The following is a 15,155-nucleotide window of genomic DNA, read 5'->3' on the forward strand; positions in this document are numbered from 1 at the left end:
CTGCATAAATTTATTATTTTACATTATTTGTATTTATTTATTTATTTTTTGTGGTAACACGCTACGGCATTTATTGTAAATTAGTTGAATATTATACATGAAATAAAATATCTATTAATTATATTGAATAGGTTTAATACGGATGAATAGTGTGATTGCCATCTTTTGGTCATCATAAGATTTTTTTCAGTTCAGCACCATCACATTTCCATGAGGTATGTAAACATTCTTTATTTAATTGTAACTTACAATGCTGTGACGTTTCTAGTCTATTCGGATAAAATATCTTTAAAATGTATTAAATATGTTTAATAGGTATGTATATGTTGGTGGGGTTATAATTTGTTTGTTCCTATAAGATTTTTGCGGAATAACCCCTGCAACACACCATCACTCTTCAATTACTAGGTAAAAATTACTTACTATTTACATTTAATTTACAATGCAGTGACGTTTCTAGACTTTTGTAAATTAATGAAAAATCTAAGAAAATGAAATGAAACTTTGGTAAAAAAAGTAAATCTTGGTTATTTGGTAACGGCTTATCTAAATTTCATTTTTTACTCGTTTATCACCACTGCGGTGTTAGACCATTGTTTTGACTCGTTTAATTGTTAATACTCCTTGAATTAAACACGCAAAACATGATTAAGCCTTTTATTTCATTGTTTTTTGTTTTTTTTAAGGGAAGATATAATAACGAAACTGATTTTCTAAACGTTACAACGGGTTTAATACCGCGAAAGTTGTGTGCAAGCGGTATAGGAAGAACGTACGCATAAGCGTGTAAGCGTATTTATGAGGTTTTACGTCGTCTTACTGTTGATCGTGCGCATGCACATCTGGGCGTACGTATGAGCGGTCGCACGTGTGTGAATCCTAAAATTGAGTTTCAGATACAGTCTTGAACAGCATGAAATTTAGCCCAATTCTACAAGATCTACATCTTGTCTATTTCTGTAGTTAAGTATATGAACTATTCAGTGCTATAGAATAGGAGATATGTCTAGTTGAAGTTTTCTCATGTTAGTTCTTTCACAAGTTCCAAAACTTTGGATCCTAATATTGGGCTTACTACAGTCTCGAACTGCATAAAATTTTGCACAATCGTAGACACCATCTATGTATCTCTATATTTGAGAATAATATGAACAATTATTTCTTTGCCGCTTCTCAGACTCCTGCTTGTATCCTCTTTAGTTGTACGTTCATTACCGTACTCGAATTTTTTATATTATCAATACAATTTTTTTTCAACTGTAAATTTCCTTGTAAACCACTGTTTTGATCAGCTACGTAATTTTTACCGCACTGCCTTTTTCCTCAACATATTTCTATCAGCTATCCTGATATTGCAAAATATGCGGTTAGCATGATGGAGGGATTAGCTATGAGGTTAGCGTATTGGACTCCCACGCGGAGGTCCTGGGTTCGAATCCAGTTGCTGACCCTTAGATTTTCTCTTCCTAGGATCTTCTTACAGCTCCTATCCGGTGATGGACAGTGCTGTCTGTAACAAGAGAACACTGTCCGGAGGCCTCAGTGCACTAAAAAAGCTCTAGGCGTCAATAACCTCAGATATTGACGCGCCTTGAATCATTTAAAAAAAAAAAATTACTGCCCCATCCGCATCATTATTTTTTATTAAAAAAAATCCATATCTTTATTTTCAGCCTTACTTTCAACTTAATGAACAAACAAATTTAATTGTTCTTGAAAATTACTAACTTTCAAATCCAAACTCTGTATTTGCTAATTCATGATATTTTCGTGTCCTCTAACTTATACATATATCATTAAAAGTTTCTGCTTTTCACTCTTTCTTCTTTTTTTTAAAGAAAATAATAAAAAAAATAGATTAAATAAACAAAAGAAAAAAAAGATACAAGTTATTAGATCGTGGCTAAATAAATTTAATCTAGAATTTAGAATTAAATTTTGTAACAAACCAATTAACTCTTCAAATATTTTTGTAATGTGTGAAAATGTATCGCAACAAAACTTTTTTAAGAAGGGGCGCTGATTTTTCTTTTATCTACAGAAATAAAAAAGATAATAAATTATTAATTTATTAAGAAATACTTCTTTATTATTATTATTATTAATTCCTTTATTAATAATGTTCATTGGTGCATAAAGTGTATGAAAAATATTTAATCGATAGTTGCTAGTCGGCAAGCGAACGTGTTACGAGCAAGGAGTAGGTTATTTTACCGTATGCTTCAAATTTCAAGAACTGTCGTACTTGTTTCTGTCATTGTGAAGTATGGAGAAGAAAGCACGATTTAAAGTTCAGTATTTACAACAACTGGAGAAAGATATCCAACACAATTGGGAAGAAAATAAAGTATTTGAACTGGATGCTCCAAAATTTAAAGAACCAACTGAAAATAAATTCTTTGTGACGTTTCCGTTTCCTTATATGAATGGTAGACTTCATCTTGGTCATTCATTTTCGTTATCAAAATGTGAGGTATGTCCTCTAGAGTATTTGTTTGTTATGAAATTTGTTATAATTTTATAAGATTATTACAGAGCACTTTCTTGTTTTTAGTTTGCTATAAGGTATAATAGACTTAAAGGAAAGAAATGTTTGTTTCCTTTTGGATTTCACTGCACTGGAATGCCAATCAAAGCATGCTCTGATAAACTAAAGAGAGAACTAAAAGAATATGGATTTCCACCACAATTTCCTGCTGACATCCCAACCCAGACAGTTACTCAGACAGAAGAAGATGAAATCACCAAAGATAAATCCAAAGGGAAAAAGGTATTGAATTGTTATAGCATGTTAAATTAATACCTTTCCGGCATGGGTCGCGGGAGATATGCAGGCAAAAGTGAAACTCACAGGTTGGTTTCTTTCATAATATGACTGTCTATCTGAAAGAACAGGCCATTGGATGTTAATAAGTATAAAAATGTCCAGCACCTGAGATCACAGCGTATTATTTTATGGGGTAGGTGGTCGTGGTCGAGGTTTACCTGTACGATATTCAATTTACTGAGTTCATTTTTGTTACTCGGAAAATCGCTATAAAATGCACCGTACTTCATCCCCCTTTTGTTTCGTTCCATTTGGTGTTTTCAATGCTGCAGGGCTTGGAAAACTCTTCTGTGACTGCCCGATCTTCATGATTAGCGATCTCATTAAGCCAAATAAGTTGAGATAATTCTGTCCAAACATGAAACCTACTGAAGCCAGTCCTCTGTTTTTTTTTAAAGTTGAGTAATCAACAAGTTCATGTGAGTCTACACTTTCTGCTTGGTTATTCGAAGTTGCAAAGGTTCAAAAGAGAAAATGTGTTCTGGGGCCACAAAATTGTTCCGAAGTTCTCGGTTCAAGTTTATTTTGTTTTCTAACAAGTGTTACTTTTGATTTCAAAGGTAACGGTTCTACAGACCAGTACATTCAGTATTTATAAAAAAAACTCTGATTTACATTGTTATGTATGCTGGGTAATTTCCATTTTGGTCGCGTCTTTTTTCATTCGTAGTGAGGGTAACGTTTTGAAACCTCTATTCAGGTACAAAATGAAGAAACAATGTTGAACTGAAGAATAAGTAGATGATGTAAGCTTTTTTAGTTTGGGCAATTCGTAGGAGCCGAATTAAATATTACATAATCTTTTGTACAGTGTATGTAATAGAATTAGAATCCGAGATGAAATAGTCAGATGGCGGAGCTGAGGACTCAAGGACTCGTTTATATTCGCTTTTGCGAGCATTAGCTATAATTAGAGAATACTTGGACATGTTTGGACGAGACCACCACTCACGCAATCATTTTTTGTAAATCTGGGATGTACTTATTCGAAATATAATACAAGCAATAATTTATATGTAAATGAACAATTATTATTGTCTAAAACCTGTATTGATTTATGTGTTTTAGAGCAAAGCTGCTTCCAAATCTGTGGGCGCTAAATATCAATGGCAAATTATGCGCAGCCTTGGTCTGGCTGATGAAGAAATTAAAAATTTTTGCGATTCAGATTATTGGTTAGATTATTTCCCACCATTGGCTGTCAAAGATTTAAAGTCATTTGGTGTTCATGTAAGTTATCAGCAAGCATGATTAAGTTTTCCTGCGAAAATTAAAAAAAATACCAAAACAACCAAACAAATACAGTTTAAGCTCATCTTCTTTTTTTCTGGTACTTAAGCCTACCTTCCTTCGTTTTTATTATTAATCGTGGCCCTTTAATAAAAAACAAGTGATCTTTTGAAATTAGATGCTCGTAGCGAAACCTGTCATAAAAAAATAATTAAAATCTAAAAAATAATTGTAGGTGATAAATTTTAAGCACATTTTCACTTTACAGAAAAATTGATCACTTTTTTACACAATAATTCGGTTGTTTGAATCACTCTGGATCTGTACAAGTGTAATTAAACCCATGGTGTCTCAGGGGCAGTGGCTTAGTAGGCGAAAACCTTGCAGGTAGGTGGAGTCCGGACCCTCAGTGGCATTCAAAGGCTAGCCTGCCTGAGTAATACGAGTGCTATGAGGACATCCCATTCTGCGGCCTTGGAGGTTTTACTAAATTTGCCCCATTGCACCTATATGAACAAGGCGTTGCGAGGGCCGTTGTCTCTAGGCTTATGAGGGGACAAGCTCCTATCAGTATTAGGCATGTAGTATCAGGAGCTATATGAGAAGCTAGAGCTGGACTCTATTTTGGGTCAGCCGTCAGATGTTATGGCTCCCAAATACTCGTAGTTTCGTCAAGCCTTTTAAAGTCAGTATTTAGGACCGGGAGGCTTGGAAGTATGGACCCCAAGTTGTGGGGGGAACTCAATGTGGTACACGGATGGCTCCAAGGCAGAGGAGGGTGTAGAAGCGGGGGGAACTCGACTGAGAAAATAGAACAAAAAAAATCGTATGAGAATTCACACTTGCTTTTTGTTTTACGTTGGCTTTCAGGTGGATTGGAGAAGAACGTTTATAACAACAGATGTGAATCCTTATTTTAGTAGCTTTGTACAGTGGCAGTTTATAAGATTACGTGATAAACAAAAAGTTAAATATGGTACGAGATATACAATATTCTGTGAAAGAGACGGCCAACCTTGTATGGATCATGACCGGGCCTCTGGAGAAGGCGTAGGACCTCAAGAATATACCATAATCTTGCTGAAACTTATCGAACCGTATCCGTCAAAACTCAGGTAATTTAAATGAATGTCACCCACTTTTTATTATGTCTTTTGTTTGCCTGTTCGTCTGTTTATAGTTCAATTTTAAAACAATCAACAGAATAATTTTTTTTAGTTTTTTCTCTATTTTAAGAAAATATCGTTAACATTTTTATATTCTTCAAATTCTATAATTTTGGGAGCTTCTCACGGACTGGTTGTTTTCCGAGTATTGTCTGAACATTTTAGGGCAGACCTTTACAACCTTACTTTACTGAATGAGCCCTTGATTTTTTTGAAATTTTGTCTGGCCGCCAGTACTCCGCAACCATTTCTTCTTTCTGCGAAAAATATTTTATTCTCTGGAAGATATTTTTAGAAAGAGTAAGTTATTTTGTATGGATATTTTTCCGGGACAAATCTACATATATTTCGTCACTGAGTCATCCTTACTGTCTCTTCATTCCAGAAAAATATTTGGATTAAATATATTTACTGCACGATTTTCTGGTGATTATAAAAAAACATGGTGTTTACTAATTGTATTCTAGTTAAAAAAATGTTTTTGCATACCGGTCTCGGATGACAAGAACGAGTCAAGGTGGAATAAATGAGTTGTTAAAATTCCGAAATCAAAGAAAATTCCTCAACTTGAAGAATTTTTTGACTGCAGGATAAGGGCCCACACTTAGGTCCTATGCCTTAGAGCACCCGTCTAGAATAATAATAATAATACTGGATAGAATAGATTTTTGCTTGTTTAAAATTTTTCCAGTAATGGCTTATATTATTTTATGCGAACATTGTATATTTATACATTCTACCGGGGGAATTGGCTATTCAGCCTACGCCACCGCGACACCCCAAGGATCTATTGTGGTAATATTTATACATTACTTAACATATACTTACAGTTTAACTTTTAATTAGTGTTCAAGGAAATTTAATTTATTGTAATTCGTGAGAAAACGAGGGGCTAGACATTAGATTTAAGGTATTACACACTGTTCAGTATTTATGAAAAAATAAATGTGTTTCAAAAATTTGGATTATAAATCTTGAATATTGGATTATCTAATTTAATGACCTGTGAGTTTTTGCACCAAATTTTTTTTTAGTGAACTTAAAGGCAAACCAATATATCTTGCGGCGGCCACTCTCCGACCAGAAACTATGTACGGGCAAACGAACTGTTGGATACAGCCAAATTTGAGCTATATTTGTTTTGAGTCCAAATTCGGTATGTGTATTTGTACTAAGAGAGCTGCCCGTAATATGGCTTTCCAAGGACTGACAATGGAGAATGGAAAAATTGGACGTTATATTGAACTGATGGGCGAGGTAATTTCGGTTATATAATACATCTTGTGCTGTCATAGTCTGGCAAATGGTCAAACAAGGATTACTCTGGTTTAGTTTAATATTTTCTTATCTAGATAGCTTTACTTTGCATTTGCGTTTGAAACTTTAAAAGATAGCAAGAATTCTTTTATTTATTTATTTTTTTTGCATCATCATGGATTACAATGAATGGTTATCGTATTGCTTTTCACCAGCTTCTCAGATTTTTGAAATTCTTTATTGTCTGGGCGTAGCCATCTGTTTGTTGTAGTACGAGTACAACTACAACGAGATGCTCTCTTTCATTGAATGTTTTGGTTATGAGTGAACAGTTTAATCACCACTCATAAGATAGAAAGCCATTTTGGGAATGAAGAAAACGGCGAAATGGCTACACCACCTGGCGAATGAGAGCTTATCGTATTAGTAAATCACAGAGCTGGGCTCTTAAATCTGCCCTAAAGTAAAGCAGTTTAGAGTAAAGCGTTTCAGAGATGTGACTCTTACAAAATGGACAAAAAGTTACATTTCATGTTGCTGGCATAGCACATGTGTATTCTAACCTACTATAATCCATTTTCTTGCCCTGTTTGGGAGAGAGGTGGAACTTCCTCTCTATATTATAAGTAGAGAAGCAGGAATGAAAAAATACTAGCTTGCACCATTAGTTCTGAAGTTAAGGCTTCGGTTAGCGAATACTAATTTGGTAACATATGACATATGATGCAGGAAATTCTAGAAATCAAGCAAAACTTAAGGACATGCAATAATGAAGGCTACCTAAGGCTATGCCCGTTATTCCCATGGAGTCCAGTTATGACTATTATGGCTGCTAACTTCAAGGAAAGGAAGGAGTGCAAATGTTTAAAATATGAGTGAAGGCATTAAGGCAGTTTAAGACATGTGCTTTAACTTCGATGAGAACAAACAGTCCGCTCTTCTTACACGATCAATTCCCGAAGACTACAATCAATTCAATGAAATGGTCAACCTTCAGTTTACTCATTTGGAGTGAATGGTTTTGTGCCGTCACCACTTTTCTGTAAATTCCTCTCGGCCATCCTCAGGACCTCGGGAATCACACAAAAAGCCAGTAAAATTCTCCGACGCATCCAATTTTATACCTAGTCTCTACACCTTATTTGTGTATTTCTGTGAGATTTCCTCTCCCAAACATTTAGGCTTGAAGTTGCAATAAGGCTAGAATTGAAAATTTTTTATTTTAATTGACTTTGAAAATGTTACTATACGTAGGTTGCCAAATAAATTTTTACATTTTTCTTGTGAGTTATACTTCCTATTCTGACTGTAACAGAATTTATGGCAGCGCTAGATAGATAAAGCTAAGAAATTTTTATTTTAATTTCATGTACTCTTCATATATGCATTTATTTGTTTTAAGGAGATCATTGGAAAGCCAATCGATGCTCCAATAAGCGAATATAGAATGATTTATAGCCTCCCCATGTTAACGATTAAGGCAGATAAAGGTACTGGAATCGTAACAAGTGTACCTTCAGACTCACCTGACGATTTTGCAGCGCTCTTGGAGTTAAAGAAAAGTGTAGCGTTTAGAACAAAGTATCACATTGAAGATTATATGATCATGCCTTATGATCCGGTATGTTTATTAGGTTGATTTAAAACACAGTAAACGGTAGAAATTAAAATTAAAAAAATAATAAACACTGACTTAGAATGTGACAAATTTTATTTTAATTAATTTCGAAATTGTAGATTCCTATAATATCTGTACCAGGACTTGGAAATTTAAGTGCGGTTACTGCCTACAGGCGATTTGGTGTAAAAAGTGTAAACGATAAGGAGAAGTTACAGCAAGCTAAAGACTTAGTGTATCTAAAGGGATTTTATGATGGGGTAAGCAAAAATTCATTATTTCGCCTAGAATTATTTTTTATTTCTTTTGCCATTGTTAGAGAAACCATTGCGATATCAATTTTTTCTGGAAATGGCTAAGTGTTCTTGAAATTCTAGTTTGGGAGGAAATCGGGCAACTAAGATTGCCATCATTATAGCAAGGAAACTGTAGTTAATTTGGATGTTTTAGTATTGATAATTCGATATAAACATTGATAGTTGCATTTATTTTTCAATGACAAAATTTTTTTGCAAGTATAAAAGAGAAACTAGTTGTTGATTTTATTTGAAGGTAATGCTTGTTGGAGATTATACTGGCAAGAAAGTGCAGGAAGTTAAGAAATTAGTGAAGAATCTATTAATGGAAATGTCTCTCGCAGTAGTTTATTACGAACCGGAAAAACAAATCATTTCAAGGTAAATTATCGCTCCTGTTAATTTCATTAAAATTAACGTTTAATTCAATTATCCGTTGTGGATGAATCAACGTGAAGTATTAAGTGACCTTTCCAGAGACTTCTAGGGAACATCTTACAGCAGCCAATGCTTCTAATGGCGACGGTGACTTGTTGGAGGGGGAATTTTAAGAACTAAAGGCGCTATTTGTCTTATATGATTCCCAATCTAAATCCGGCCTTCTTTTTTATAAAGGAAAACAAAATAGTCAATTAGTCTGAATAATTCCAGACATTCTAAAATAATTTCTTTGGACACATTACTGAATTTGAATTCCGCTTCCTGAATTATTTACTCATTCATAGCATACACTTTTTTTCACATTTTGTACAGAGTCGTGATATGTGTAAAAATCTTTTGTATTTAATTGACCCTACTTATAAATGAGACTACTCCAAACTCACCAGGGTAGAATAATCAAACACAATATTTTAGCTAATGTGAAGTGGAATACCTTTTTTTGGTATTTGAATCGTGTATTACATTGGCAGGTAGATAGAACTACTTATGAATCTTATCCATACTTATAAACCGAGGAAATGCGTCACCACAATGTCATTACCCAAAGTAGTATGAGTAGCGAGAGTTTGACTATTTGTAATTTTTATTATAGATCGGGAGATGAATGTGTTGTGGCTTTATGTGACCAATGGTTTCTTGATTATGGAGAACCAAAATGGAAGTCCTTAGCTGAAAAATCGCTGGATTATATTGAAACGTATCACGAAGAAGTAAGGCGAAACTTTAAAGCTACTCTTGATTGGTTACATGAACATGCTTGCGCCCGAACATATGGATTGGGTGAGTTATTTCATTAATTTTTTTTCTTAGTAGTCTGTACGTCGTATATTGCATAGCAGTGTGGTGTAAGCATGTCCATTGTAATAATAGTCAAGTTATATTTAAGGAACCAAACTTCCTTGGGATGACACATGGCTTATTGAGTCGCTCTCCGATTCCACTATTTACATGGCTTATTATACGATCGCACATTATTTACAAGGTGGTACCTTCAGAGGTGAAAACGGAAATCAGGACAATATTAAGTGAGTTATATTTTATTTTCTTTTACTGTTTGTTATGTATTTCAATCGTTAAGATTTGCGATTGTGAGCTTTTTGGAACACACGGTTTACGAAAAATCTAAGTTTATATTTAGTTAGGTGCCACAAGAATTATTAGCCAACTAGAAGTACTATTTATTGTGTCGAGTTTTTAAGTATTTTTGACAATTAGCTCCGTTAATTTTTTTTTAAATTTCGTATATATTTGTAAAGTTTTTCTTTAAACACTTAATTAGTGACAATAGGCGCCTTTTCTTAAGGTTATTTGAGAATAGGGTTGTAAAATATTTTGGTACATTTAAAGCATTTTCAAAATACTAAGTTTTATGAAGCAATTAAAAATCTTATAGTGTATGCGCGCATAGGCGTCTACACCCAGCTGCAGGGAATAGGGAATTTTAGAAAAGGTTAGTCTCTAGTGTCCTTAGTTCGCAGCCCCACCACCTCGTCAAGGTTAGACCCAAGTGGGGTAAAGGATGGAAAGGCCAGGGCCGTAAAGAGGGAAAAAAAAGAACATCTTAGAGACAAAACCCAACACTGATTCAGAGAAAACACTGTTGAAGACGATTTAAAGCATCCAGGAAAAGCGGTTGTTGTTCCTTCTTCTCACCAATGCAAACGACTGAACCATACAGAGTATGTTTTTAGTGTTTTTTTGGATTTTTTGGGGAGTGGTAAAGGTGAAAATGACTTTTCTCTAAAATTCATGTAGCAACTGTTCAAATAGAAGTCTGTCACTTTCATTTTAAACATTTTGGGAAGTATTGGAAAATTTGGAACGAGAAGTTTGATTGCCGTACAATTCAAGGGGCGACGGAAGGCACTTGACAATTAGGCCTACACATATATTACTTAGAAACTATTATTCAATTTCCACCATTTTGGTAAACACATTACTACAATTGTGAGACAATTTAACAATCATATTGTAATGGAGCAAGAAGTTTGATTTTTCGCACCGACTTGAGTTAATTTTTTTTTTTTTTTTTATCCCCTAGACCAGAAGATATGACTTTAGAAGTTTGGGATTATATCTTCAATCTTGGACCATTTCCTGAAAATACAAATCTAAATAAAACGCTGTTGGATGAGATGAAAAATGAATTTCTGTTTTGGTATCCTGTGGATTTGAGATGTTCAGGCAAAGATCTTATTCAAAATCATCTTACATATTTTATCTATGTTCATACGGCAATATGGTCAGAAGATATTAAAATGTGGCCACAGGGTATCCGAGCTAATGGACATCTGCTATTAAACTCAGAAAAAGTACTTTGATTTTTCAAAAAACACTTTTGAGGTGTGAGAATTGTTTTTCTTTTTTTGAAACGATGGTGTCATATTTCAGATGTCAAAATCTGAGGGAAATTTTCTAACTTTAGAAGAAGCCGTGAACAAATACAGCGCAGATGGCACTCGATTGGCATTAGCAGATGCCGGTGATTCTATTGAAGATGCTAATTTTGTTGAAGCTGTTGCTGATGCAGGTTGTAGTGTATTAATGTACTGCAATGTTAGATAGATTAGATTCCTTTGGGGATGTTTCTTCTCGCCGACATGTGGGTATATTTTGAGATACACGTGTGGAGATTCAGATTCAGTCTTGCCTGTTAACTAGATTAGAAGTCTTGAGAGAGGCTCCTGAGTGTAAAGCTTTAAGCTGTAGGTTTTTCTTCTTCAAAGAAGTGAATGCTCTGATATCCAAGTCGCCCTATACAAATTTCGAATCAACTTCTTAGAAACTAATAGCTCGTAGCCTAGCGTGATAGCGATTGAAAATTATGACTTGTAGTCAACCCGCGTTTCCAGAGCCAAGACGATAATTGCAACTAGCTCTACCTAAAAGACTGGCTAGCTTGTCTATTCTTGTCAGAATTTCAAATTTTAATTAGCCTACGCCCTCACCCTTTCTCTTGGAACTGTATTTAACAGTAGCATCGCCTGACATTGGTCTCTTGCATCTTATAGGTCTCCCTATCTGTTATTAAAACTTTGTAGAATTGTCTAAGCAGTATTTAGGAGCCTTTCATTCCTTATGATTCTTGTTCCTGGTGTGCCACAAATAATTTGCTCAATATCTAAACTATTTATTTAAATAATTTAAAAATTCCAGGAGTGCTGAGGCTTTATACTTTCATCGAATGGGTAAAAGAGATTATCTCCTCTAAACATCTGCTCAGAACAGGTTCCAAAGACACCTTTCATGACCGAGTTTTTATTAAGTAATGTTCTAGTATTATAATTTGAATTATTTTGACTTCGTTATCATAAAAAAAAAAATTAAATAGTATTTATGAATTTTTAGTGAAATGAATCAGAAAATCATTGAAACGGATGAATTTTATAAGAAAATGTTATTCAAAGAAGCTTTACGTACTGGATTCTTTGAAATGCAAAGCGCTAGAGACAAATACCGTGATATGACGTCAAATATACAAATGCATGAGGAACTTGTAATGGCGTTTATACGTATTCAAGCCCTTCTAATGTCACCAATTTGTCCACACGTAGCGGAACATATCTTTTCACTAATTGGAGAAGTAGGTTTATTATGTGTATGCATATTGTAAATAACATTTTAATATTAGGTTGAACGTGCACCGAAGTGAAGTGCTAGAAGTTTGGCAGTGGCAAGGTAATCCAATGTTTGTTGTATAGTATGTACTTAAAGTGATTTTATAGTAGTTGATCTGAATTTTCATTGTGTACCGTGCGAGTTCTGATGAATGAGAATTCTGTTTTAACATTGATAGCCTTACATTTCAAGGGATAGAAAGAGTCAGAGCTTACCTTGGCGATGTCAGTAATAAATCCTAGCCAGAAAACTTGAAAATTCACCCCCACCTTTTAAACTTATGTGGCATTCACTGCTACTTCTACTTTTAAGAGATTCCGTAAATTAGAATTATAATAATGGAGATGAGGGAGAGTCGACTGAGTGTCTCACATCTTGTCTTCATTTTTTGCAGGAAACAACTATTCTGGAGTCCAAGTGGCCAGTAGCTGAAGAAGTTGACACATACCTTATTAAATCCTCGGCTTATCTGATGGATACTGCTCATACATTCAGAATTCAAGTAGATTTTTGTTACATCTGCGTTTAATATAAAAATTTAAAGCAAACAGTCATATAGATATTATTATGCAGGTCAAAGCTCTAAGACAGAACAAAGGAAAGGATTCCAAAGTGAAATTAGGAAATGGCCCGTTTAAAGCGACTATCTACATTGCTAAAAGTTATCCACTTTGGCAGGGCTTAATACTGAATAAACTCAAAGAAATGTATGAGGTGAGTAGAATTTCTGAAAATTTGTTACTAATATCTTACAGAGTTCCAAATTCTGCAGGAATATGTGTACAATGTGGGAATGTGTTTACCGAGAATGTTGCCTTGAGTTATCTGTTACTTCTCGTATGAAAAAATATATTAGAAGAGATTTGAACTTTTTTTGAAAAAATATATTAAAAGAGATTTTGAATTTGTGTTTTCATCGGAATTATTCGTTTTGAGGCTCCCTGAGAAAGAAAATGGTTTTACTTTATTTTTTGTGTCTGAATTTTTGTTTTAAATCAGCTCCCAACTTTAAATCTTGTATTACGTAGAAATTTCTGTTTCAATCAGTTTTGCGGCACCATGACATGATGGGGTCATGTTATGTTTTAATTTTTTAGAGAACATGATTTAACAAGGATCCGGGACGTCATCGTTCCTGAAAAGAGAACCTATATAATATTTAGGACCTAGTGAAAAACAGTAAAACAGAAATTCCTATTATTGTTTCACATCAGATTTTTCCGCTTTCAATTGGTGTTTGTTTCTAGGTGTTTGGTAACTCATTTCCTGAAAATAAACTAATCGCTGCTGAACTTGCCCAATTAGAAGAGTTGCGTAAATACGCCAAACGAGCGATGCCTTTTGTACAGTATATCAAAGATAAAGTTAATGAAGTAGGAATTTCAGCATTGAATTTAACTTCAGATATTGATGAAATGGCAGTATTAAATGAAAATAAATCGTATCTTCTTCAGACATTAAATGTAAGCTTATGAATAAGTCAGTAAAAAAGATACCTAACATTTGGATTTTTCTTTGAAGACTACATATCTGATTTGTTTTTCATTGTTTAGGTAGAAGAATTGAAGTTGTTGTATACTGATGATGCCAGTGCCCCTGAAAATATCAAACAAGAAACATCGCCTTATTTTCCTTATTTGAAATTGGAGCCTGCGTCTCCAGGTCTAATTGTAAAATTAATTAATCCACAGCCAAATTGTCCATATTTCAAAAAAGATGTAATTATAAAGGAAGGATTCTGTGTTTCTGATTTAAAAAATCATCTAAATATACGTAAGTATTAATAATATTGAAGACCTTTTTTAACGATTTCCCCACGCACACTCTAACATTCTCACCTGAGAGTAGGCTTAACCTTAGGTACAGCTTTATTAGAGGGAAAGGTGTAACTCTACCTTCAAATCGTTATACAAACTCACTCACGGCAGCTCTATAAACCACCCAGATGCTTTCCTTAAAATGATAAGTAATAATTATAATAGATATATTTTTATTTACAGAAAACAGAAGTACGGTTACATTTTGGAGATGGGAAGATCCTCTGTTAGGTTCAAGAGTGGTACCTAATTTGAACACTGTAACGGCTGGGAAAGTTAAACTGGAAAACAGCTCCCTATTCAGAGTAAACATTGACAATAAAGTAATACAAGTAGAAGAAAACGGAAAAATATACAATATTGGTGACAGTATTTCCTACATTGTAGAGCCCTGATTGATCGATCACTTCTCTCTTTTTTTATATTTGAACCATTTAGCTATATTATTTAAATTAAAAAATTCAATCCAGTGATTTTGTGTTAATTTATTTATTTAAAATTTTCTTTAAAAAGTTTTAATTGTAACTTTGTTTTATAAAGAATTTTTTTCTTGTAAATAAAAATGTATGTGTTTTTTAATTAAGGTTTATAAGCATCTTTAAAAAAATTAGCCCCTAGTGCACTGCCGGCTTTCGGACAGTATGCTTTTCTCACATCGCTGAACAATTAAGTGTGTAAGAGACTTATGAAGAAAAAAGTATGGGTTGAATCAAATAAGAGGAAGTAAAAATAACTCCGCAACTTCCTATAAATGAAAAAAATGCTTTAATTTCACCGAAAAGTTGTTGAACATTGAGCCATTCTTACCTTGGCTTCAGCCTGAAAAAAAAAATGTTTGGATTCAACTGATGTTTCATTTGGTTTTCATCATTTCATAAAAAGTAA

General features: G+C 33.9%; 1 protein-coding gene across 1 annotated transcript; it reads left to right on the plus strand.

The window, feature by feature from the left end:
• Nucleotides 1-200: 200 nt before the first annotated feature.
• Nucleotides 201-14,849, plus strand: LeuRS (Leucyl-tRNA synthetase). Its single transcript, XM_074138653.1, has 21 exons — nt 201-215; nt 316-408; nt 2,165-2,473; nt 2,555-2,770; nt 3,896-4,057; nt 4,928-5,172; nt 6,258-6,480; nt 7,883-8,101; nt 8,218-8,358; nt 8,651-8,775; nt 9,428-9,615; nt 9,722-9,860; nt 10,877-11,147; nt 11,227-11,365; nt 11,992-12,100; nt 12,184-12,418; nt 12,848-12,955; nt 13,027-13,167; nt 13,701-13,916; nt 14,007-14,226; nt 14,454-14,849. The coding sequence occupies exons 3-21, from the start codon at nt 2,267-2,269 to the stop codon at nt 14,663-14,665; spliced, it is 3,516 nt and encodes a 1,171-aa protein (XP_073994754.1). The 5' UTR covers nt 201-215; nt 316-408; nt 2,165-2,266; the 3' UTR covers nt 14,666-14,849.
• Nucleotides 14,850-15,155: the final 306 nt, after the last annotated feature.

This window comes from Rhodnius prolixus, unplaced genomic scaffold, assembly GCF_049639745.1.
Source record: "Rhodnius prolixus isolate KJV_2025 unplaced genomic scaffold, Rpr scaffold_11, whole genome shotgun sequence".
Taxonomy (NCBI): Eukaryota; Metazoa; Arthropoda; class Insecta; order Hemiptera; family Reduviidae; genus Rhodnius; species Rhodnius prolixus.